Raw genomic sequence first — 27,132 nt, forward strand, 5'->3', positions numbered from 1 at the left:
ATGTGGCCTCTCTTTTATGGAATCCAACTCAAGCATGCCATACTGGTCTGCAGTTTTGGAACTGTCTATGACTAGTCAAGGACAGGTAGCAACAGAAAACTTCATTTTTATATATCATTCCCAACATGGGTTTCCCTTAGTATAAGTCTCCTGGAAGTATCCCAGAAACTTGCTACCCCATCAACTAATAAAGAAAATAACCTTTTTCCTTGCCTTCTTTTTTCCCCAAGTAAAAAAACAAACAATCCTTAAACTATTTTATTGATGCTTTATTTTTCTTAATGAAAGACCCATTTAAAAAGCGAGAAGAATGAATTATGAATTTGGAAACCAATAAGAACAGTTTATAGAGTTGGTTGGGTTTTTTTTCTTCTTCTGATGATTGATTAAGGCAGTATAAAAATATTAAAGTTTCTTACTTGGGAACAGGAAACTCAATAATTATTCTTTTCACTGTGTAGAAGTTTTTAGACCTCCAAAATCAAGTGGATACATATATCTCTTATTCACATGACTCCCTGGTAAGGCCAAAAAATAATGTTCTTACTCCCATTTTTCAGTCAAAGCAACTGAAACAAAGAAATTATATGAGCTGTTGAATGCCACACAAAAAGTTTGTGGCATCATTGGAGCCAAGAAAGTTATCACAAATTTTCAAACAAATAAAGTTCGTTAATTTTGGTCTAAAACTCAAAAACTGGAATATCTCTCTCACCTTTCCAGGCCTGGGATATTCTATTCATGCATGCCCCTTTGATATAACCTGGACATGAGTCTCTTTGCCAGTCTTATTTCCCTTTATTGTACCTTGAAACCACTCTGGCTTTCTATTCCAACTTGGATAACATTTGTACCATTTGACTTAAACATCCCAACTTTTTGCTTCAATGTTTTCTAGAGATGTCAGTTTCCACCATTTTTGGCTTGTAGTGAGTTAGTTTTTGAACTGTGTTACAGGAAATAATATAAAGATGCCCAATAATTCCTGTGCAAAAGTTAATAGAGAAGCAAAATATTTTGTCTTTCTATAAAAGTTTCATATCTGAATTAAGGAATAACCTATGATACCATATAAGCCTCTTTAGATTAGGAGATTTTTTTCTCTGTGCATATGCAGTTTCTCATTTACATACATGCATGAATACATCATTTTATGTATATATATATCCATATATATAATTTCATTATTTATCCAATTACACAAAAGCATTTTTAACATTCTTTCTTTTAAAATTTTGAGTTTCAAATTCTCTCTCTCCATCCTGCCTATCGCTTATTCCTTGAGAAGATAAGCTATATGATATTCATTATATATGTGAAGACATGAAAAACATATTTCTATATTGGCCATATTGCAAAAAAGCACACTCACAAAACAAGTAAGAAAAATAAATAAAGGAAGTGAAAAAATATGCTTCAATTTGCATTCAGAATTCATCAGTCTTCTCTCTGGAGTTATATTGCGCATGTATTTTTAATAGCTGTTGCTATTTAAAAACTGACATTCTACAATTATTTAAAATAGGAATTGTAGTTAAATAAGGGCTAATCAATAGTAAATACCATCATTCAGTAACAGCATAACACCACAGGTCATTGTTTAAAGGTTTTTCCCCCTTTTTTCTATATTTATGTTTCTATATAAAGGGGCAGCTAGGTGGTGCAGTGAGTAGAATACCTGCCCCAGAGTCAGGAGTACCTGAGTTCAGATGCAGCCTCAGACACTTAATTGCCTAGCTATGTGACCTTAAGCAAGTCACTTTACCCCATTGCAAATGAATTTTTTTTTAATTTAAAAAGTTATATTTCTATATAAACTAAAAATTTCAGAAAGTGATTTTACTAAAGGTTTTGACTCTGTGAACATATTTTATGGAACAGACCTGTGAGTTTGTAGGATTGTAGATTGAGAGCAGGAAGGAACCTTAGAGACCATTGGATTCTAATACCTTGTGTTTATAGATGAGAAAATTAAGATTCAAAAAAAATTAAAACTTGTACCAGTCACAGGATATCTATAATGGGTATACACTATAATTGGGATAGGAAGATATAAGAGAAGACTTTCCAATGTAGACTGGCAGCTAATCGACATTTTTTAGTATCCTCTGGGTAGTCATATAGTATAGTTAAGTAATGGCTGCTAGCAACACTTAATCTTTTTATCTCCTTTTGCCCAGAAAAAACAACTCTAGCTTAAAATTTCTATTTAAACAAAGGATAAATAGGAAGTATTCTTGCTTTTTTCTAGAATTCACTTAAAATCAATAGTGAAAGTTTACCTAAATTTCAGAGACTGAAACTTACAGGTTTATGTTTTAGTATAACAGATATTTAAAACAAGTAAATGTATATGATCCTTAATGTTTCATGAATTACATTGGTTCCTGATCATATGACAGCAGTATTTGATATATAGAAATCTGCAATTATTTACTGAACACAGTGTTCAGCACAATACAAAATAGCATTAAGAATGGAATATATACTATATCGATACTATAAGGAAAAATAAATGATAATGGATTGACAAAAAATCCTGGTAGGAATTTATCAGAAGTGAATTTTGATGCATTATATATTGGGAAATAATTTAAATGTAAATAGTATTGGAAGCAAGAAAAGGTATAAAATTTTGTGGGAAGACAAAGGAAAAAAATACTTTCAATTAGAGGAATAAGTGAATGGTTCAAAGGTAAGGAGATATTTGAAATGGGCCTCACCAGATAGGTAAGATTTTAATGGCAAAGTTTGTGGGGCTTGAATACCAGGCAAAGCATACCCTCCATGCTATATAGGAAAAGGGAGCCATTGTGGTTTATTAAGCAAGAGATTGACATGATGAAAGCTGGGTTGAGGGAAAATTAATCTGGCAGCAGTATTTTTAAAAAAAAGCAGAAAGCTCATTAGCATATTCAATTAGATATGCCATGACTCTAATAAAGAATGTTCAATGGGGAAATTTCTAAGCCTTGTAATGCTGGGAAGTTTTAACCTAACTGCTTTTAGCTAACCTCAGCAGATATATCAAAATCCCCAAATCAACAGTTGTAGCTAATATGCTTAACAATTGGTTTAACAATTCCAATTTAGGAAAGTTTATATATAATTCAGCTAACCTTCTTTCTTTCTAGTTCATGACCTAGAAAGTATCTTATAAATAGATGCTCAATTAGATCTTCCTCAGAGAGTCAAACAATAAAAGGTTAATAAAGGAAAAATCTAAGTATCACATTTTAACATTTCCAAGTTCATTAAAATGCAACCTTCAAAAAGCATTCAAGCATGTGGATTGTGACCTTTTATACACTATGAAACTGGAGTTGCATAAATGCCATATTGGTTTTTTAAGAATACCCAGATACAGGGAAGGGGCGGCTAGGTGGCATACTGGATAAAGCACCAGCCTTGGAGTCAGGAGTACCTGGGTTCAAATCCAGTCTCAGACACTTAATAATTACCTAGCTGTGTGGCCTTGGGCAAGCCACTTAACCCCATTTGCCTTACAAAAAAAAAATCTAAAAAAAAAAAGAATACCCAGATACAAATTTGCTATGTATTTGCTATGCATTTGCTGTGTACACCAATTTATTATGAAACAAACCACTAAATATTTCTTCTTCTCTCCCCCTTCCTTTTTTGTTTTGCGTCCAAACAGCAAAACTTAGAGAGTAACCTCACCAACCTTATTAAGAGGAATACTGAACTGGAAACACTTCTGGCTAAACTCATTCAAACTTGTCAGCATGTTGAGGTAAGTGTATCGAACTAAAAAAAATGGATCTAATTTAATCAGGGTCTGTACTGCTTGTACAAAAACCCAGGTTTTAATCACCATATTTTGTAAGAACAATATGAGCAGTATTCAAAGAATTTATGTTCAAGACATCATGGATTTTTTTAGACTCTGAAAGGATTTTCAGATAGTCAAATATATAATCTATGAAGACTTCAAAACTCAACCAAGCTAATAAATGTTTGAAAAGCAAGCAGCTCTAAACATGAATTTTAAATAAAAATGAACTGGGAACCTACTTTGAAATTTGGAGAGAATGTTATAGATCAACTTAGTCCAATTCCCTTATTATGAAAAAAATATCTATGAGGTCCAGAGAGGTTAACCACCTGGCCCAGGTCACATATGGAGTAGAAGAGCCAGGATTGGCACCTGTCTTTTCTAGCTCCAAATCCAAGACCTTTCCCATTACACCATGCTAATAAGAATGTTGTACAAATTCCTTCAGGGACTGTCATTCCTCCAGTGGCAGCCTTCCCCTAAGCCATTTTAATCAGTCACAGAATCATAGAATTTTACAGTTGAGAGGATTCTTTCTGACTTTTCTGGTCTGAACTCTTAACCCCAATGCAGGAGGAATGTGCTTACTAACAAGTGTCAAACACAATCTTCAAGTGCTGCTGGAACCAAATTAAAATATGATTGGGAAATATTCTTAAGAATAAATAAAATAGAATAAAATGTTGAGAGGGCAGCTAGGTGCCAGACCTGGAGTTAGGAAGATTCATATTTGTGAGTTCAAATCTGACCTCAGATACATACCAGTATGACCCTGGGTAAGTCACTTAACCCTGTTTGCCTCATTTTGCTCATCTGTCAAATGAGTTGTAGAAGGAAAATGGCAAACCACTCAAGGATCTTAGCCAAGAAAATCCTGAATGAGAATCACAAGAAGCTGGGCATACCTGAAACAGATGAGCAGCAACAAAGTAATATTAAAATATGGTGTTGCAGACTACATAGGGCAGCCAATAAATTTAGTGCAGTGGACTCTTTGAATCTGGAGTCAGGAAGACCTCAGATCAAATTCAACTTGAGCCACTTTAGTTGTGTAATCCTGCCTCAGCTTCATCAATGTAAAATTGAAATAATGATAAACATCTAACCTCAAAGGTTTGTGAGGATCAGATAAGATAATATGTGTAAAGTGCTTAGCACATGTCTAGCACATTTTTGTTATTATTCAGTCATGTCCAATAGGTTCTATGTAAATGTTAGTTTTTATTATTATTTGAATATGTTTGAAGGTGGTGATAGCTGATATCAAAGTTAGTTTGTGGGGCGGAGCCAAGATGGCGACAAGAGCGGATTATGTCTTAGGTGCTCTCTCAAAAATCCTCGAAACTAAGGACTTCAACTAAATTTTTGAGAGACAGAACTCAAAGAGGGACCCAGTGAGGGAGTTCTCCTACTCAGGGTAACCTGGAAAAGAGCAGAAAGGCTCTGCTCCTTGGAGGGGTGGCCCACCAGAGCGAAAGATCTTCAGCCCCCCAGAGGCTGTCCCAGAGCATTGGGAGCCATGGCTCACAGCAGCAGGGGAGGTTCCTGAGCTATGCCCCGGAGAGCACTGGGCACAAATTGGGAGAACAGTGGTGGGACCTCTGCCAGAGCGAGCACATGAAGTCCAGCCCTCAGTACACACAGCGAGCAGCTTGGCCACTGCGTTCCAGATACAGGAAACATAAGCAGGTTGGAGCCCATAAGCAAGAGCCCCCAGGGCATGAGCCCATTGAACTGAGGGAGGGGAGTGGAGAGAGAGAGAGAGAGAGAGAGAGAGAGAGAGAGAGAGAGAGAGAGAGAGAGAGACTGACTGCTGAGCTCTGCTCCTAGAACAGGACTCTGGGGCTCTGAACACATTCAGATCCTGATCACAGTCTAGGCCACCCATAGAACAGCAGGGCCCCCTCCACCTCAGCCCCATAGCAGAGAGGGGTGCATATGGTCATTCACAGACCAGGAGAGAGGACAGAGCCTGACACACCGAGACTCTTGTGGGAGTATTCCAAAAGCTCAGGAAGCACTCCAAAAACAGGCTTAGGCTGGGAAAATGAGCAAGCAGAGAAACAAGAGGAACATCATTGAGAAATACATTATCTATGATCCCAAGAAGGATTAAAATACTCTGTCTGAAGATGAGGAAACACAAGTTCCTGCATCTAAAGACTCCAAGAAAAACAGAAATTGGGATCAGGCTATGACAGAGCTCAAAAAAGACTTTGAAAATCAAATGAGGGAGTTTGAAGAAAAACTAGGAAAAGAAATGAGAGAGATGCAGGAAAAACATGAAGTCAGCAGCTTAGTCAAGGAGATCCAAAAAAATGCTGAAGAAAATAGTATGCTAAAAACCAGCTTAGGTCAAATGGATAAAATAGTTCAAAAAGTTATTGAGGAGAAGAATGCTTTAAAAAGCAAAATTGGCCAGATGGGAAAAGAGATAAGAAAACTCTCTGAGGAAAATAAATCCTTCACACAAAGAATAAAATTCAGGGAGATTGATGAATTTACAAGAAATCAGGACTCATTACTTCAAAACCAAAAAACTGAAAAATTAGAAGAAAATGTGAAACATCTCATTGATAAAACAACTGATATGGAAAACAAATTTAGGAAAGATAATTTAAAAATTATTAGAATACCTGAAAGTAATGATCAGGAAAAGAGCCTTGACATCATTTTCAGAGAATTACTACAGGAAAATTGCCCTGATATCCTAGAAGCAATGGGCAAAATAGAAATGGAGAGAATCCACCGACCCCCCCCCCCGAGAAAGACATCCCAAAATACCAACCCCTAGGAATATTATAGCCAAGTTCCAGAACTCCCAAGTCAAAGAGAAAATATTACAGGCAGTCAGAAAGACACAATTCAAATATCATGGAGCTGCAGTCAGGATCACACAGGACTTAGCAGCAGCTACATTAAAAGCTCGTAGGGCTTGGAATATAATATACCGGAAGGCAAAAGAACTTGGAATGCAACCAAGAATCAACTATCTAGCAAGGCTGAATGTCCTCTTCCAAGGAAAAAGATGGACTTTCAATGAACCAGGGAAATTTCAAATGTTCCTTTTGGAATGGCCAGAGCTAAACAGAAGGTTTGATCTTCAAATACAGGACTCAGGTGAAGCATAGAGATTGGAGAAGGGGAAAATAGGAGGGACTTAATGATGATGAACTGCATGTATTCCTGCATAGAAAAATGACACTGATAATACTCATATGAACCTTCTCAGTTAATAGAGCAGGTAGAACGAGCTTTTATAGTTGAAGCATAGGAAAAAGCTGAATTTGAAGATAAAATAATGGTGTAAAAATGGAGCCAATAGAAAAAAGGGAAAAGTAATGGGAGAAAGAAAAAGGAGATGGGTAATAGGCCAAGATATTTCATATAATAATATTTTTCTTTATTACAATGAGCTATTGCAATGATATGGAAAGGAGGAAGGCAAGGGGGAATGAGGAAACCTTTGCTCTCATCAGAGGTGGTTAGGAGAGGAAACAGCATATATACTCAATGGGGTATAGACATCTGGAGTAAGAAGGAAAGGGGGGGAGACAGAGGGAAGGGGGGGATATTAGTGATAGAGGAGAGGATGGACCATGGGGGGGACAGTGGTCAGATATATCACATTTTCTTTAATACTTCTAGCAAGGGTCTGGGATTGGATGACCTGTCTGGGACCATAGGGCCAGGTGGATGCTGGGCCTAAGGGGTGGTATGGGGGCTCAGGGCCTCTTGGCCCCAGGACCAGGGATCTGTCTGCTGCACCACTCAGCTACCCTACAGCAGCCACTCAGCTACCCTACAGCAGAGTCAGAGTGAAAGGAGAGAGAAAATATAGTACATGTTAGTGGAGAAATACGAAAGGAGGGAGTTTCGATCAGCAATGGCAACGGTGGAAAAATATGGAAGTAACTTTTGCGATGGACTTACCATAAAGAATGTGATCCACCCGCGACAGAGTTGTTGGTGTTGTAACAAAGACTGAAGCACATTTTTTATTATTATTATTTTTGGGGGGGTACAGGGCAAATGGGGCTGGGTGGCCTACCTCGGGCAGCATAGCAGGATGATTGTTGGGTGTCTGAGGCCAGATCTGGACCCAGGTGCTCCTGGCTCAAGGGCCAATGCTCTGTCTGCCACCCAGCCACCCCTACTATTATTACTATTTTATTTTATTTTGGGTCTTTTTTTCTTTCTTTTTTTTTTTTTGGTTTTTGCAGGGCAGTGGGGATTGGATGGCTTGCATGTCACACGGCTGGGTGATTGTTGGGTTTACGAGGCTGGATATGGACTCGGGTGCTCGTAGCTCCAGGGCTGGTGCTTCATCCATGCGCCACCTGGTCATACCTACAATTATTACTATTATTTTTTTATTTTAATTTTTTTCTCTCCCCTTTACTTTTTTCCCCCAAGCAAGTCTATCTATATTCATGGGGGAGGAGGGGTATTTTGTTTACTTGTAAACAAGAATATTTTATTAATGTAAAAAAACATTATTTGTATAAAATGAGAATAAATAAATATTAAATATTAAAAAATAAAAAATAAATGTTAGTTTTTGTTATTCTTTGAGTATGTTTGAAGGGGGTGCCTAAACTTTGTGAAATGCTGTACAGGATTGCAACACTGCGATAATGTTCTTCTACATTCATATATTATGAGATTGGTTGATACAGATGAGGAAACATTCTCTACTAGTTTATATCAGAATATTCTTTCAACTCTTAGAGTTAGCTAGGGCCCTGCAGAATAAAGGAACATGTCTATGAACATGCACCCATTGTGTGTCTGTCATAGATAAGATTCTAACTCCTGACTCTGAGGCTAAGTCTCCACCACAGATGACATAACTAATTGCTAATTTTACCATTTAGTACATTCCATAAGAGATAGAATACTAAGACTTGAATCCAGCTGGAGGGATCTTCAGAGATGATATAGAAATTGTTCCTCATCCTGAAGATCTTTAAGGCCTCTGCTTTCCAAATTCATCTGAGGACAAAATGTTAGTTGTCCTATAAGGCTCCTATAAAAGGATGCTAAAAATAGTTGGGTGGTGCAGTAGATAAAACACTAGATTCAGAAAGATGGGTTCAAATCTAGACTCAGACACTTACTAGCTGGGTGACTCTGAATAAGTCATTTACTCTCTGTCTCAGTTTCCTCATTTGTAATGGGAGGATATAATCCTACCTAACTCCCAGGACTTGTGAAGTCCAACTGAGGTTTGAGCATTTTTACAAACCTTTAGTTGCTGCATGAAAATGTTACATGCTATGATGATGATGGTGGTGGTTTTGGTGACTGTTTTAGGACCTAATTTTTTTTCTCGGTTTTTCACAGTCAATAATGATATATGGAAAAGAATATTAATGCCATTTTCAAAGGAAAAAAAATTGTTAACTTTCCAGTTAAGATGAATATCTAAATAGGTCTTTGAAGATTATAAAGTGTATATATATATATATATATATATATATATATATATATATATATATATATTGTCTCATTTGACCTCCACAACTACTGCAAGAGACAGAAGCTTACATTCTAATGGAGGAAATTGTATATATGTTTGTGTGTATATGTATAACATGTATGTTATATTATATATATAGTCTCTATGTGCATATTTACATTTATGGATGCTGTGATATTTTATATATTGAATTCTTATATTATTCCTAGAACTCCTTAAGGGTCATAATGCATACATGCATGCATATGTATATGCATACATACAGATACATACATACATATATATATATATATATATAAAATTTATTTCAAAGTCATTTGGGAAGGGTGGGTACTATCAATTTTTTTTGCAAGACAACAGGGTTAAGTGGCTTGCCCAAGGCCACACAGCTAGGTAATTATTAATTATTAAGTGTCTGAGGCTGGATTTGAACTCAGGTACTCCTGACTCCAGGGCCAGTGCTCTATCCACTGCGCCCTACTAGCAATTTTTGTAAGGAGTACTCCCACTAAAATTCTATTCTGGTATTTCATCACAGTGTAGAAACAATTCGGGGCTAATCAACTGCAGTACATCAAAGCTGAAGTAAATCTAGGAATGGGTGGAATAAATAGTATGTTACTTATCTGTTAACCAAACTGGTAAAATTTGGACTTTCTGCCAGAATATTGTCTCATTATGCAATTGATTCTTTTATACTATGTCTATTCTTCTTAAATGGTAGAAGTATCCATGCGGTAAAACCACAAATTCTAGAAGTAGTAAAAGCAAATAGGAAAAATCGAGATTTGCAAAGGACCAGGGTTGAAATTCCAACCTTCTCACTGTATAACCTGGGACAATCACTTAACTCCTCTGGACCCCTGTAAAATGAAAAAAAAAAATTACCCTAGATGACCTCCAAGGTCGTTTCCAGCTTCAAATCTCTGACTGACCAAATCATGCAAAGAAATTATAGTAGAGCACTTATATCATGACTTCTCATTTATTGCCCTTTCTACTTTTATATCTTTGGTTTACAGTGGAAAGAAAAGAATCTAAAAGGTACCTCCCACTCATTTGACTCATATTCTCCTTTATCAATTAGACTGTTTGGAAGCAGAGAGCACAGTGGGAGGGGGAAGGATAAAGAGAGAAAGAAAGGGAGATGAAAAACAAAAGAGGAAGGAGGCAGGAGCAAAGATTTGAAAGATGAGTCAGGTGGCCAATCCAGTTTCTTCCCCTATCCAAAGTATTGTCTGATAATCAAATGAAAAACAGCTCTTTCATGATGTAATGTAGGAACCAAATTATAGCAGCAGCTAGAACAGTAACAGATTGTGGTGCTCACATTTTCTTAGTCCAACTTTCCATAGCAGAGTTTGCCAATTGCTATTCTCTGAAGAAAAGATTGAATACTGCTGATTAGGCTGCAATGTAAATAATAATGAAACCATCCATAATGTTTTCATTTATGTTGAAAAGGATGAATGTGTCTTAAAGGAATGAAAGAATGGGAAAAATTGAAAGATACAACTGTCCTATATTTCTATTTTTATGATGTGATGGCATTTTATATTTGAGACAATAACAAAGAGTTATGTCTTCTCAGTTAAAATTACCTGAGTTATGGAGAGGAGTCTTATGAAATTTTTATGGCTTTTATACTTTTTTTACATTCAAGTAAAACCAGCCTAGTTACCAAAATATCAATCTCTGCTTTTCATTATTGTCTTCTGTGATTTCAGATCCACTGATTTTCTGTTGATTTGTTATTAGTATTGCTTGAATTTACATAGTGCTGTGCTGTTCCTCTTAATGTTGATATAAAATTGTGTTCCTATTAAATTGAGTAATTTCCAACTATAGATGAAGGCTTCCTTTAGGAAATTTACAAGGGGCTTACATTCAAGAAATTATATTTTTCTTTGTTCTATATATTTTTAGTTTTATAAAAGAAACTGTTATTGAATAGATTAGGGCACCCTTGCAAATAGATCATCATGAATCATAAACAAAAATTTGGGCCTGACAAGTAATAAAGTATGTTCTCATTTATGCTGTAGTTTATTTTTTAGGTTGTTGGAGGGTTTTTTAAAATTCTATCTGCAAGCATGTCTTAGGAAAGAGTCTGTTCATATGGATGCTTGTGAGAAGATTCATTTTGAAATTATTTAGGTGATTACATTGAACTAGATGGTATAGTGGATTGGATTTGACTTTGTGATCAGTAGCATCTGAGTTCAAATGCTGCCACAGATGTTTTTTAGCTATGAAATTTAACTTCTCTCAGATTCAGTTTCCTCCTTTATAAAATGGGGATAAAGTATATATCTCACAGAGTAGTTGTGAAGTTCAAATAAAAAAATGTAAAATACTTTGCAAAACAGAAATGATACATATTTATATTTAAGTGCTATATACTTATCTTTAAATGCCAAGGATTTATAAATGTTGGATAATATTATTAGAATTATGCAAAATAAATTGAGAAGGTAGAAAACATTGATAAGAACCTTATTATTTTTTTTCTTTAATTTTGTTGCCTTTCCAGTCTCATTAAAAGGTGTTGCTGTGGAATAAATAGAGTGCTAGGCACTAGCCTTAGAGTGAGGAAGAACTGAGTTCAAATCCAGATTCAGACATTTGACGCTAACTTGCTCTGTAACCTTGGGCAAGTCACTTAACCTTTATTGCCTTGCATCCAGGACCATCTCCAGTCCTCCTGACTTATATCTGGCTACTGGACCCAGGTGGCTCTGGAGGAGAAAGTAAAGTTGGTGACTTAGCACAAATCCCCTCACTGAAATCTAATTTCATATACATGTCATGACATCACCTCCCCTGATGTCATGGTCTTCTTCAAAAATGAAGGACAAACATTATTGCCTTCCATAGCTAGACTGCAGCATTCTTTGGCAGGCACTGTTCTCATAGTGGAATCACAGACTTTAGAGCTAGAATGGATCTCAGAGGGCATCTAATTTTTCAAAAAAACTGAGGTCCAGGAAAGTTCAGTGATTTTCCCAAATTTACACAAACCCAGATTTTCTGATTCCAAATCCAGTTCTCTTTCTACTGTCCCACTTAATGTTTCAATTTTAACACAAACTAGCATTTGACCTGATTATATATCTTAGTACTATTCAGAATCTTCTTTCTTTCTAGATAAAGTTCATTTGAAAGCAATGATTGCTCAATAAATGTTGCTGACTTGCTTTGAATATTTCTCCATAAATGTGACTCCAACCTAATTTTAAAGGCTCATTTCACTCTATTGCCATTCATGCACTCTATATTCCATCCTAATTTGGATACTACTACTACTACTACTACTACACATGGTACAATCTCATCAGGGAAGGCATAAAGCTTACATATAAATTAGTCCCGGCTTCTCCTGCCTTTATGAATCAAATTTAGCAATGCCCATCTCAAATGTCACTTTTTCCATGTAATTCTACTAGCTAAAAATGATATCCCTTTCCTCATTTCATACAATCTACATATCTTGTATTTATTTGTGTAAATAGGTTTTCCCCCTATTAAATTGTAAGATCTGTAAAGGCAGAGATTATTTTTCATCATTTCCACATTACTTTTCATGAGTTTTAAAGCATTTGAACCTAAAATTTCATTAATATTGGAAACCCCCTCCAATGATATACGAGAGGGACTTGTCTGAAATTTATTGTCTGAGAGAATTGGCTGGGCCCCTTATAGGTAGAATAACCTGCCATGATCACACAGATCTGTTTAAGAAGAAGACCATAAACATGTTTTTATGAGTCTGGATTCAGCTCTCTATCCACCATAGAAGACATTCTCAACAGGGGACTGTGAATTACAGACAGACAGTCAAACAGACTGATGGATAGAGGTACAAACTGATAAATGAATGCATTGATAGATGCATAGATAGATAGAGATGAATAAGGATGAATGGATGGATCGATAGAGATGGTTAGAAATAATAGAGAAAGATAGAGATAGTTGAGAGAACTGTATTTCAATATGCTTAGTTTCCCCTATACTTCTATGTACTTTATTATATTCATTTAAAAGCATTATTCTGAGAAAGAATCCAGAGATTTCACTAGACTGCCCTGGGAGGGGCATGACACTGATGGAGGGCCAATATCATTATCCATGGGTTTAGGACAATTATTTATTCCATTGTATGGAACAGTTGCTTTTCCAAGGTTTACACAAATTATTCACAGTACTAAAGACACCAGAATGAGCTTGAACTTCCCTCTCTCATCTCAGCAGTCAACCTTTTTGGTGGGTATTGCCAGTCCTCAGGAAAATAATTCTTATGCCAGCTGGAACCTGTATACTTAGAAAGGGTGGGGGAAACTCCTAATGACAATAAATCAAATCACTAAAAACAATCCTTCCAGATGAGAAAATGCCACCCCTTCCCAACATGCACACCCACACCATTTCCAAGACTTTTTATTTATAATTTACCAAGTTTACGCTTTGTGTTTTCTTTCTCTTTCTTTTTTCTTTTTTTAATTTTTCTTTGTTTCCTGATTCCTCTCTCATTCTTTGTTTCTTTCTAGCAAAGCAAATAAACAAACAAACAATCATAAGTTTTAAAGGGAATAGACAGAAACCTATATAGTTCCCCATTCTCAAAATCTCTCCTTCTCTCTGAAGAGATTTAGAGTTTACTGTCATTTCTTTTTCATCCTTTTTAAAAACTACATAATTCTAATAGTATTATCCAATATTTATAAATCCTTGGCATTTAAAGACAAGTATATAGCACTTAAATATAAATATGTATCATTTCTGTTTTGCAAAGTATTTTACATTTTTTTTATTTGAACTTCACAACTACTCTGTGAGATATAGGTTTTAAAGGGAATGGACAGAAATTAGACCCAATGGATTGTTTATGAAGTGTGGTAAACAAGTTTCTAAAATCTAACAAACCTGAAATCATTTAGTAGCATTTCTTCAGTAAGAAAAATAATTTTACAATAGAAATCTCTCTTTCAAAAAAAATCAGGAATTGAGGACAGACTTTGAGGAATGAACAAAATGTGGAGCAGGGTTTAATTTTATACATTCAGTCCAGATAGGCAACATAGGACCTATTTTAAAATGTTTCCTAATAATTATAAAGAGCATGTTACTTTTCTCCTGGAATTAACAACTTGACAAACATTTACTCATAGCTGAAAATGGAATCTTATTGTCTTTTTGACCTTTCTTTCTGAGAATCTGAGGGTCAAGTCTTTACATATATAACCCCAACATGGCTTTGAATATCTACATCTGCCCCACTGGTTGACAAAGTCTTAAATTCACTGAGAGATGTTAAGCAATATAGAAAGTACAGCTGTTTCCCATTCCAATTTCAAATAAAGGTCAAAGCAGATCTACTATCTGTTGTTTAGTTTCATTTTCATAAGATAATCTCCACCTTGAACATCCTTTTCCAAGTTTCTTTGAGAAAATATATTTGATACAGACTTTTTAAAATAATCTTAACTGCTTTGAGAACACTGTTTTCTATTGTTATTTTACTCATTTTTTCTCTCTCACCTAGGTCCAAGACACCTTTTTTCTCTCTCATTTTTAATAGAACATTTTCTTTCTTACAGTGTTTCTCAGAATTCTTTCCAGCAGTAGTTAGTACACAGTCTGAAAAGCCTCTTTTGAGTGAATTAAGTGGCATATGAATCTGTACTTAGACTAATGTGTCATATGATGGGTTCTCTAAATAGAGACAGATAAATTGGATGTTACAGTAGCTTGTTAAGAACTTGAGAAAACCATCTTGGCAACAAATGAAGACCTATGAAGGACTTTTAAAGTAATTCTAGCAAGTTCTTGAAGCATTCAGCTCTAAATTTTAAAATAGAAAAAATAATTGAATTAGAAGGAAACAGCATTTTCTTTTTATTTTTCCCCCCCTGCATTTTTCATAACACTATAGACTTGTTCTAATGGAGCCTCTAGCAATAAGACTATTCTTGCTAAAGGACTAAAATTCATACACAAAGTACTCTATCCATGTCTGGAGAACAGGTGTCTGACTTTAGATTTGCTCTATCCTCACTGGGGGGCAGACGGGAATGTCAACAGTCATAATCTGTTGGCACTACCATCTATGCATCTGATTCTCCACCAATTTGACTCCATGGGAGAATACTCTCAAGATATAATTAGAATCAGATACTACTCTCATTAGACAAGACTGGGCAATCTAAAACCATTCAGACCACTACCCTACCAGTACAAGATTTTGACTTAGTGGAAATTGGGAAAGGAAGAAGGGAATAATGTTAAAACAGAAAAGGCTATGTTCAGAGGCCAGTTCATGAGCCCATTCTAGTCAAGGTCATATTCCCAGATGCAAGCTATAAGGTATTCATGGCAAAATGAGCAGTGAATAAATTGAATTAAACCTGATTTCTTGCATCTAAGGAAAACGACCCACAACATCTGTATTCTGAGTTTGGGTTTCTAGATTCGTCAGAATTTAGTTAGGGTATAGCCATGTTTTATATTTTTGCAAAGGCTGTTCCCTCCCCCCACCCCCTTGTCTGGAATGTTCCTTCTCTCTTCCTTTTGTAACTCCCAATATCTTTCTATAGTTGGAATCAAAACCATCTCTTTGAAAGAGTCTTTCCTAATTCTCTCAGATATTAATATTCAGGAACAATCTATCCTCATGCCTTTAGTGACTGTGATTTTTTATATATATCATCTATTTTTAATCTTTGAATACGTATCCTTCCTTGATATAATTTAAGCTGCTAGAGTACAGTTACTTCTTAATGTATTTGTATATTCAGCATTACTTACAGTACTTGATATCCAGCAGGTGCTTTACTAATGCTTTCTGGTTATTTTTTTTTTAAGAAAGGTACATGCTAAGGGGGCGGCTAGGTGGCACAGTGGATAGAGCACTGTCCTTGGAGTCAGGAGTCAGCCTCAGACACTTGGGCAAGTCACTTAACCCCATTGCCTTGCCAAAAAAAAAAAAAAAAAGAAGAATGCTTCCTTGTACCAGGGATTAGCTCAAATACCATAATCCTGATAGCAATCTTGTGAGATGGGTGGGTTTAATTTATTCTCAGTTTACAGTTAAGGCACCTATAGCAGACAGAGACTTAGCCAAGGTCACATAGTTAGTAAATGGCTGAGGATAGATTCAATTCAATCAGATCTTCCTGATTTTAGACTCAGCACTGTTTTTGCTGAGTCACCTAGTTGCCTGTATTTAGCTTCTATCTGATTGACTTTCTAGCTTTCTGAATTTTATAATAAAAATTAAACCCCCCAATTATTTTTATTCTCATCGCCCTATAAATAAGTTTAGTAATTGATCATGTTGAAATGAGATTTTATGTCCTTTTCTAAAAAATGACACTCTGGTGATTCATCAACTAGATCATCTTCACAAAGAATTATGTGAAAAATAAAGTCCTAATCTGAATATAAATCACAATTAATTGATATTGCATCAGCCCAAGATTCCAAGAGTTTTCAGCTTCCAAAAATTTTATTTAACTTCATCCAAATCCTTCATCATTTACTTAACCTTTTCAGTTTAGGTAGAATAAAGGATTAAGTTCAAGTTTTATTTGGCATCATGATTCCATATGGCTTAGAATGGAACATGATAGTAAATACATGTCTCTGAGGTAGGTTCTTCAGACATGACATGGCTCACATTTCTTTTTAATTCAGTTAATGAAAAAATTCTAAAGTTAATAGCCAAGCATGGTGAAATGGAAAACTTGAATTGAGGCCTGGGCAAAAGAAGAAAGAGAAATTTTGTAATGTCAATGAAATAGACAATATTTCTCTGCAAGAAATTATGAAAGGGCTGGCTTCAAGGAAATTTGAAAAGACTTATATGAACAGAAGCAGAGTTAAATAAACAGAACCAAAAAAAAATAATTTATGCAAGAATGGTGAGAGGAAAAAAGCCAGTTCTTGTGACTTTCCTGTCATACTTGAATTCCAAAATAGGAAGATTCTCTTTATTGTCTAGACAGAAACTTTTATTTCTTTTTTTCTTTTGAGGCAATTGAGATTAAGTGACTTGCCCAGGGTCACACAGAAAGTAAGTGTGTGAGATCAAATTTTAACACAGGACTGTTGCCTTATTCACTGAACAATTGTACTGCCCCCTTGAGCAGAACTAAAAGTTCAGATCTTTTTGGGACAACCATAGCATGGCTGAACCATCTGTTCAGCTTCTCCTCCATGAGAGGTGTAGTTTGAAGAAGTACCTCTCATTTGTCAACTAGCACCTAATTCAAGAACCCTAGTTAATCCCACATTTACCAGGTAGCTACCAAGGCTAGAAAAATCAATCTCTTAGGATCACTTGTTTGGTGATCCCTGCTCTGAGAAAGAAAAGCAAGGAGGAAGGCAAAGACTTGGGGTCCAGTGTAAGGGATACTTCCAACTGCAGATAGGGAAGAGAAAGGGAAGAAGTCCAAGGGAGAGATGGAATTGATTGGGGTTGCTTTAATAAAGATCAGGAACCATCTCTCCTCACTCCTTACAGACCCCAGGTGACTCTTCCTGGTTCAATTAACAATTTCCTTCAACATATCCCTATCTCAACTTCCACCATCACAGAGTTCAAGGAACAACCAAGTCCTATATGTCCTTTAGTAAAGAGCCTGCTGCAAGAGTTGAAACCAAGAGTAACTCAAATGAGGTTAAGATGCTTTTTGTGATAAAATAATCCCTCTCATTGTTCTCATAAAATAATGGTATCAAAGACACAGTGTCATAAAAGGGTAGCTTCTTTGTCATTTCTGCAATTTCTTTGAGCCCAAATCTGTTCAGTCCAAGTAAGAAGGTAGCTTAATGGGACCTTCCCAAAAAGGATTTTCCATAGAAAAAAATGAAAAATTAAAATGCTAGTGTTTAATCAGGCTTTAGCTACTTAAACAAAAGATTGCTTTTGGCTTTTACAGAATAAAGTATTTTTCTACATTTATAATTTTTTGGTGAGTGTTGATAAAATAGTGATGTTCTTTGAAACAGTGACGCTGACACTCTTTCTATATCTCTGTAATTTGAATTAAGAAACCTAGGAATCAAACTCTAATACTATAGTTCCTTTGGATAAATTCAAATTTTTAAGAGCTAAATATCACAGGAACAACTTCAGGGCTTTTGTTAATCATTTTGGTCTCCTCTATCAGAATAATTATGTCATACACATGTAATTTTTCTTAACAAAAGTTCACTTGTAGTAGCAGTAATTTGCTTGAACAGAAAAGTGATGTTTCAAATTCCTCTATTAAAAAAAAACCCTAAAGCTACAATTGAATGTTAAAGGTTTTCACTAAGATGCAATGTACTTAAAAATATTTTTACAGCTCAGCTTTGTAACTTTCTGAACTGAACTATTTATGATAGGTCTTTATTAGTCTATTAAAAGTATTTTCATTATGATATGGCTGAAGTACATATATAAAATATGACTTAAAGGACAGGACTGGGTTTGTCATAAACTCATGGAGGAAAATCTTCCTTTGCTTTATGTGGAAACAGGAATATTTCTCATTCCTGCAGCCCAGGGAAATAGAGGGAGAGGAATGTTTTCTTAAGATGAATTTCATAAAGGAGAAAATATTCAACCCATAGCAGTCAAAAAGGCAGAGCTGGGTGGATATCCGCTTGCTCAGCTATAGTAAATTTGGTAGGACTGTAGGAATTTTTTCTTCTCCTTTATTTATGTTCAGTAATTCATTAACCATCTTCCAGCTGTTATCTCCAGACCAGAAGTGGAAATATAGAATCACTGAATCTTAACCTGGAAAGAATCTAGTCCTATTCCCTCATTTTACAGAAAGATAAACTGAGTCCTGAAGTTACTTTCCTGTCCAACATCAGATAAGTAATAAGGGACAGACCCCTAAATTGAAAGCCAGACCCTCTAACTCCTATTTAAGCCAGATCACAAATATTAAACAGTGGATAATAAGAAAATAGAATCATTGTTTATGGATAACTTCTTAAAAAGTTTGAAAATGAAGTTAGATACAGAGAGGGATGGGACAATCGACAAACAAGCTAGAGTGATTGGGGGAAGGTTTTTGTTGTGTTTTTAGGACTGGAAAGTTATAAGAATATTTCCATGTCAACAAAGAGGAGCCAACAGGGAGGGTAGAAATGAAAAGTTGGAGAGGCAGCATTGCATATAGGGCATTAGAGTCAAAAAGATCTGAATTCAAATCTTTATTTGGTCATTCACTGTCACAGAACCTTAGACGAGTCCTTAGTCTTTGTATATAAGTTTCTTTAACTGTAAAAAAAATAAGAAAGTTGGAAAATTCCTGCTCTAAATCTGTATACAAGGTGTAAGAGAGAAAGAAAGGGGCTTCAATAATACTGTGAATGGCATTAATGATTTAAGTAGACTTTATAAGGATTAAGTTATATCTGTGACCAGAGTAAAAGGAGAGAGAGTTCTTGATGGGGAAAGGAGTCTTAGGAATAAGGTCATAACAAGAGGACAGAGTGGGGAAATCCTTAATGTAATCTTTACCCTTTTTGCTTCATATAGGGAGCAAGGGAATAGGAGCAAGGCAATTGTGGAATGACTGAACAAATTATGTTATATGACTATGATAGAATTTTTGCCCTTGTTAAATCATTTCAGTCATGTCCAACTCTTTGTGCTCCCCTTTGGGGTTTTCTTGGCAAAGGAGTAGTTTGCCATTTCCTTCTCCAAATCATGTTTTAGATGAGAAATTAAGATAAACAGGGTTTTAAGTGTCTTGCCCAAGTCCACATAAGTAGAAAGTATCTGAGGAAGAACTCATGAGGATGAATCTTTCTGATTTCAAGCCCAGTGTTCTAGTCATTGTGCCACCCAGCTATAACACATTATTATTCTACTATAAGAAGTGATATAAAGGAGGGTAGCTAGGTGGCACAGTGGATAGAGTACTGGCCCTGGAATCAATAGGACCTGAGTTCAAATCCAATCTCAGACATTTAATAATTGCCTAGCTGTGTGACCTTGGGCAAGTCACTTAAACCCATTGCCTTGAATAAAAAAAATAAAAAGTGATATAAAATATGGGATTCTAATAAACATTAGAAAAAAATTTTGGAACCAATATAAAATGGAAAAGAATAATTTATATAATTCTACTATTGTAAAGCACGTTCCACACCTCCTGGAAGAAAGATAATGGACTAAAGATGTAGAGGGAGATATCCATTTTTGGGCATGGTTAATATGGAATTTTGTTTTCTTGATTCTGAATATCTGTTGCAAGGATTTTTGCCACAGGGAGGGAAATGAAGAATTTAGGAATCTACAGATAAGAAGAAAACAGAAGAAATTATAAATAAGAAGGGTGGCTTTAAAAGTTGAATTTATAATATATTTAAGAAATGAGTTCTGTATAATAGAGTTCCAGTTTCATGTATCTCCTATTCTACAGTGAAGATAGAAATGTTTATTTTATTTGAGGTTAAATTCAGATTTTTTTAAATTAAAAAAGGAACAGATCGGTGTTGTACCCAATCTGTGTCCTATGCAGTTCTACAATTGAATGCACAAAGGGAATGGATGGAAAGAAGGTATTGGAGGAACCTCTCCAGCCTACTACAAGAGTTGAAACCAGGAATAACTCAAATGAGGTTAAGATACTTTTTGTGATAAAATAATCCCTCTCATTGTCTGTTCTCATAAAATAATGGTATCAAAGGCACCGTAGCATAGCTTCTTTGTCATTTCTGCAATTTCTTTGACCCCAACTCTCTTCAGTCCAACTAAGAAGGTAACTTAATGGGACCTCCCCCAAAAAGGATTTTCCATAGAAAATGAAAAATTAAAATGCTAATATTTACTCAGGCTTTGGCTACTTAAATAAAAGACTGCTTTTGGTTTTTACAGAATAAAGTATTTTTCCCTTCTGTTTTCCATGAAACGGACTTAGAGAATTCTTCTTGTTTGTGGTCTAGGAAAAATTAGAACTATGCTGATGGAGTACTCCCTTAAGGGTTCTATTAAACAATAAAAAGGCTTTGTTCTTGGCAATAACACTAATGCTGGCAATGTTTTCATTACCTGGCCTAGTGCCTTCTTTTTTTGATTCTGAAAAACTGGAATGTAGCTCATTCCCATCTATAAATGGCAGGTAAGAACAATAGAGAAGGGAAGGTAGCCCACCAGGTGGATATGGAAATCATGAGTTTTCCTAGGCTCATTAGAGCCGACACGTCAAGCTGTCTAGAATAAAGTATATCTGAACTCTTTTGGGTAGTATCAATTTCAGAATTTAAAAAGTTTTTGTATTGCAACACTGCTTAGCTTATGACTGAAGTCTTAGTCTAAGACTTAAGGCAACATTGAAAATGAATGGGGCAGCTAGGTGGCGCAAGGGGCGGCTAGGTGGCGTTATGGGGCGGCTAGGTGGCTCAGTGGATAGAGCACTGGCCCTGGAGTCAGGAATACCTGAGTTCAAATCTGATCTCAGTCACTTAATAATTAACTAGCTGTGTGACCTTGGGCAAGCCACTTAACCCCATTTGCCTTGCAAAAACCTAAAAAAAAAAAATGAGCTGAAGTGATGGAAAATGAAGAGTGTTTTGACAGTAAAAAAAGAAACACAAATTTTGTTGCCCAGTAACTGGATTTCATTTTTCACTCTTCCAAACAAAATTTCGCTCACTATTACTCAAGTACAGCTTCTGTTGACTTCATGGTAAGTTACAGATAAACACCTGTATGTAGCTTTTGGCCCTGAAGTCATGCATGACCAAGGTCAGAATATAAATGCTTGCCAAATACAAATCCCATTTGGCCTCATAATTATTCTTCAGGCTATAGAGCTATAGGGAAACTAGGATGAGGGTAAAGTCAGATCCTGCTCTGCCCTTTGATAGAGCCCATCAACCAAGCCAGAAATATTGTGGTTATCTTTGAATATCAGCACTCCACTATAAGAAAGGACTTCCCATGCTCATTTATCTGATCTTACCCTTACCAAAGTAGGTCATCACAGACACAGCTTCTTTCTCCTACCCCCACCCCAGGCTTCTCTTATATTTGTGTAACTGAACTTCAGAATGCAAAACAAAGTAAAATAAATGCTGAAACACCCCATTCAATTCAATCTGCCCATGTATGTAACTTCTCTGCAATGGGACATTCCATGATATTCAGTAGGCATCATCTGTGGATGCTTCATGATTATGGAATAGACCTTAACATTTTAATGGGTTAATAAATTTTCTAGTATTTTCATTGATATACTCAGCCCTATTTAAATTGTAAGGGTGGGGATCAGATTCATCCCCTGAAGCTTTGTAGGAGATATGTATTTCATCTGTACCCAAGTAACCCAAGCCCAAAGAGGGGCCTAGTTTCATTTTTTTCCAGTAACTTATGGCCTTAGAAATCACAGCAATAGTAATAATGATGATGATGATGATAATGTAATGTGATTTGATAAGAAGTGACAAAATTGAAAGTGACTAATATGATAGTATTGATAGATACTTCCCCTCTCCAACAGAAGTCTGCCTTTCTTCCCCTACCCAAGTACCATTATCCTTCCTTATCCCTTCTCTCAAAATAATACTCATTCATTTATGCTATTTCTCTGAAGATATAGTCAAAAGACTATTTACCCAATTAGTAGAGGAAGGAGAAGTTAAGCACTTAATAGGAAGTTTGAATTTTTTAGAAACTTTTTGGAAAAGATCCAGTGGCAAATGAGTACAAATCACATTAATTGATGAATGTTTTTTCCTCATTTTTTGAGCCCTGGTCCAGAAGGAAGGACTTATATAGCATTTGTTCCCTAAAAATATGAAGTTAATGAGAGAAAGGAAGGGAAGAGTTTATTCTTTTCTGAATTAACTATTTGACACCTAGTTATCTCTTTATTTTGACACTTAGGAATGTAATTTGTCTTTTTTTTGGTCATGGAAACTGAGATAGGGTCTGTGATGTTAAGCTGAAAAACCATGAGAATGAAGTCAGACATTTTTTTCTCCTGGGGGGGGGGGGAATCAAGCTTCCAAAGAGTCAAGAGTTAAAATAATTCATATAGAAACAGGGATGATGTCATGCATTTCTATATGGGAAAATTAAAAGCAATATATACCATCACTTTCAAACTGAAATTCAAGTTGTTGATGGCTGCAATTATTTATTGCTTTTCCAGTCTCTCAATGGGGTCCTTGATGTATCATGTTTTAGTAAGCTTCCTTTCAAAGAGTCTATTTTAAAATATTTCTCCACAGATTGCCAAGATTAAATTGAGTCTGAAAGTTCTGTATTTGGTCAGCTTTCCCTGTTGTCTATTTGTGTTTTTATAGTGAGGTGTAATATTCTGATTCTGGCTTCTCTAATGTTACTTTCTATCTATTTTGAAGTTATCCTTTATCTATTACTTTGAAGACATTCTTTAATTTATACACATATTGTCTCCCTCATTATAATGTAGTGTCCCTGAGAGCAAATACTGCTCTTGTCTATCCTGGTACCTAGTCTATTGTGCCTGATATGTAGTATGTATTTAATAAGGATTTTTTGATTAATGCCAGGATACCCCAATTTCTAGAACTTTCAGTTATAATTCTATGCTTGGGTTCCTGTGAGCTAGAACCTGATCAGCCAGGGGAAGTATAGGAGGCAGAAAAATAGAATAAGCAAAAACTGAGACAGGAAAGCATGGGACATGTAAAGGAGATAACAATTATTTCAGTATTCAAATTTGGAGGGAACCATAGACTATAATAGTAGGAAATAAAGGCAGAAAGATGGGTTAATACTAAAGGATAGAGTACTTATAATTAGTAATTAGAGGGGACCATTGAAAGGTTTTGTGTTTTTTTAAACAGAGGAACAATTTGATTATAGCATGAAAAACTTCCACCCAAAGTTTTCACAAGTGGGATTAAATGGTAGGAAAGGATCCTAGAGACACTTCCACGTTATAGTACTAATAATGTCAGAGAGAATGTACTAAAGAAACAATTCAAAGTGGAAAGTAATAGAAGACCAATTTCATAAAGTCAATAAGCACAGAAAGAAAAAGATATGAAATGAGAACAGGTGGACTACTGAGTTCAAAAAATTCAGAGATCATAGGATTTAGAATTAGAAGAAACCTTGGAGATTAAACCAGAGGGGTTTAACCTAGGCTCGTTGAACTTTTTAAAAAAATGATTGATAGCTAGCTCAATTTAATTGTGTTCCTCTGCAAGCCTATGCATTTTATTTTATATATAAAACATTTTTGAGAAGGGATTCAACAGATTGTCAATGAGGTCTCTTGCAAAACAACAATTTAATAACCACAGAAGTAGACTGATCTTTTCATTTCCTATTTGAGGAAAACTGAGGGTGAAAGAAGTCAAATGTCTTTCCCAAGTTCAAATAGTTAGGAAGTAGCAGAGATAGGTTTGAACCAAGCTTTTCTCACTTTAGAATGATCCCTTTAGCCTTTTTACCACCTGAGAGTAGCTACAGGGAAACACCTTGATGGTAGAATCAAAAGTAGAACAAGGTGTTAATTAATGTCTTCAGCATCTGCCTCAAATCTCACTACTCTCCATTCCATCCTCTTCTTAGCCGCTAAAGGGATCATTCTAAAATGTGGTTTAGCCATGGCAACATCCTATTCATGAATACTTTCAAAATGAGCTATAAAATCCTCTGCTTGGCTTTTAAAGCTCTTCATAGCACTGTTGTTCTATTAGAAATCAGTAGGGATGGGATTTCAGAGAAGCTTGGAAAGACTAACATGAATTGATGCTGAATGAGATGAGCTGAACCAGAAGAACACTGTACATCATAACAACAACATGGGGGTGATGATCAATCTTAATGGACTTGCTCATTCTATTAGTGCAGTACTCAGGGGCAATTTTAGAGTATTTGTGATGGAGAATACCATTAGTATTCAGAGAAAGAACTGTGGAGTTTACACAAAGACCAAAAATTACTACCTTCAAATTAAAAAAAGTTTTTTACGTACTACATAATTTTGCTATCTTTGCTATGTTATTTCTATTTCTTACTCAAAGATATGTTTCTCCCCACTCAATTTTGATCAGTGCATATCATGGAAACAATGTAAAGATTATCAGATTGCCTTCAGGGGAGAGGGGAGAGGGAAGGGAGAGTGGGAGAAAAATTGTAAAATTCAAAACCTTACAAAAATGACAGGTAGAAAATACTATTGTATATAAATGGAAAAAAAATATTTACATATAAAAGCCCTTCATAACCTGATCCCTTCCCTTCCATCTTCTTATAATGTATTTCTCTTTATGTAATGTACTCTGTAATCCAGTTTCAAGATCTTTCTTGAGGTTTCTCTCAAAAGACATTCCATCCCTGACTCTGAATTTTCAATGGCTGTTCTCATGCTCACCATGTTCTCTCATTGCTTGGCTTCCTTCATTCCCTCTCAGTGTTTTTATTTTCCCTCTGAGATTATTTTCAATATATCCCAATCATATTTTAGCAGATAATTAAGTGTTTTGCATGTTGTGTATTCCATTAGATTATAAGTTTTTTTGAGGGGCAGGTATTGTTTTTGCCTTTCCTCGTATTCCCATCACTTAGTTTGGGGCCTAATATGTAGTTTTCGGGTTCAATTGTTTCAATTGTGTCTGAATCTCCATTTGAGATTTTCTTGGCAGAGGTACTGGAGTATGTATAATGATTAATTTTATTTTTGTTACTTTTTGCTTGGTCATTTAGTCATGTCAGACTCTTCTTGACCTCATTTTGGAATTTCCTTGGCAAAGATACTGGAGTGTTTGCCATTTCCTTCTCCAGCTCATTTTACAAATGATAAAACTGAGGCAAATAGGTTAAGTGATTTGCCCACAGTCACTTACCTAGAAGGCATTTGAGATCAGATTTGAACTCATCAAGATAAAGTCTTCCTGACTCCAGATCCAGATCTCTATCCACTGTGCTACCAAGCATGTAGTAAGCCTTTAATAAATACTTATTGAATTTAATTGAGATCATAAGAGTTGTGCATTGGAAAGATGATTTGGTAGTAGTAGGTATAGAAAAAGAAGTGATGAGTGTACTTATGAGGCTATTTGAATAGATCCTATTAGAGATATGAGAGTCCAAGCTAGAGTGAAGTGGCAGTCATAATAAAAAGAGGACAAATTCAGGAGATTCTATTGATAGAACAAGTTACTTTGGTGCCATGGGACTAGGGAGAACATGAAAAAAATAAGGTCACCGTCTTTACTAAAATTATTCACGAATATCAGCTTGATGGACTAGAATAATATAACATACTTTGGAAATGTGGTTTAGGGTTTTTGTTTTGTTTCATTTTTAATCCACAGAGACATTTAAAAGTAGCTATTTACTTTGAATTGCCTAATGTATGACCCGAGGGTGTTTATTACTTCTAAGTAATTCATTCACCTCTGGTCACCATCTAACATAAATGTAGCTAGCCATTTTTATAGCCTTTTCCAACCTAATCACTTCAATCTTTGAAATCTGGAAGACTTTTTCATGAGATTTTTTGGTGGTTGTTTTGAGATACCACAGAGCAGAAATAACGTAACATTCCATTATAATAAAGCAACTTAGCTACTACATATGGTGAAACTCTGAAAAACACAGCCAGTAAAGTATGTTTCCACCCTCTTCCAACAATAACTTAACAAAGTTGTGTATTGTAGTTTTAGTCATTTTTAATACTTATTATCGCTTCTACTGATGATGAGAGAGCATGATCCCATTCATGGAAAAGAGTGGGATGTGGAATCAAATCAAAGGACCTAGTATCAAATTCTGACTCTTTTAAAGACATGTGTGCATTGTGGAGTAGAGGAGAAACAAAAAGAAAAAAAAAACACCATTTGGAATAAG

General features: G+C 35.5%; 1 protein-coding gene across 5 annotated transcripts in view; it reads left to right on the top strand.

Moving 5' to 3' along the window:
- The window catches only part of MID1 (midline 1), a 447,000-nt gene that overhangs the window by 357,545 nt on the left and 62,323 nt on the right, over positions 1–27,132 (top strand). For all 5 annotated transcript variants that reach the window (XM_074192469.1, XM_074192472.1, XM_074192473.1 and 2 more), the window contains one exon: positions 3,659–3,754. In XM_074192469.1, the coding sequence (XP_074048570.1) occupies positions 3,659–3,754 (96 nt within the window). The remainder of the gene's footprint in view (positions 1–3,658; positions 3,755–27,132) is intronic.

This window comes from Macrotis lagotis, chromosome 6, assembly GCF_037893015.1.
Source record: "Macrotis lagotis isolate mMagLag1 chromosome 6, bilby.v1.9.chrom.fasta, whole genome shotgun sequence".
Taxonomy (NCBI): Eukaryota; Metazoa; Chordata; class Mammalia; order Peramelemorphia; family Peramelidae; genus Macrotis; species Macrotis lagotis.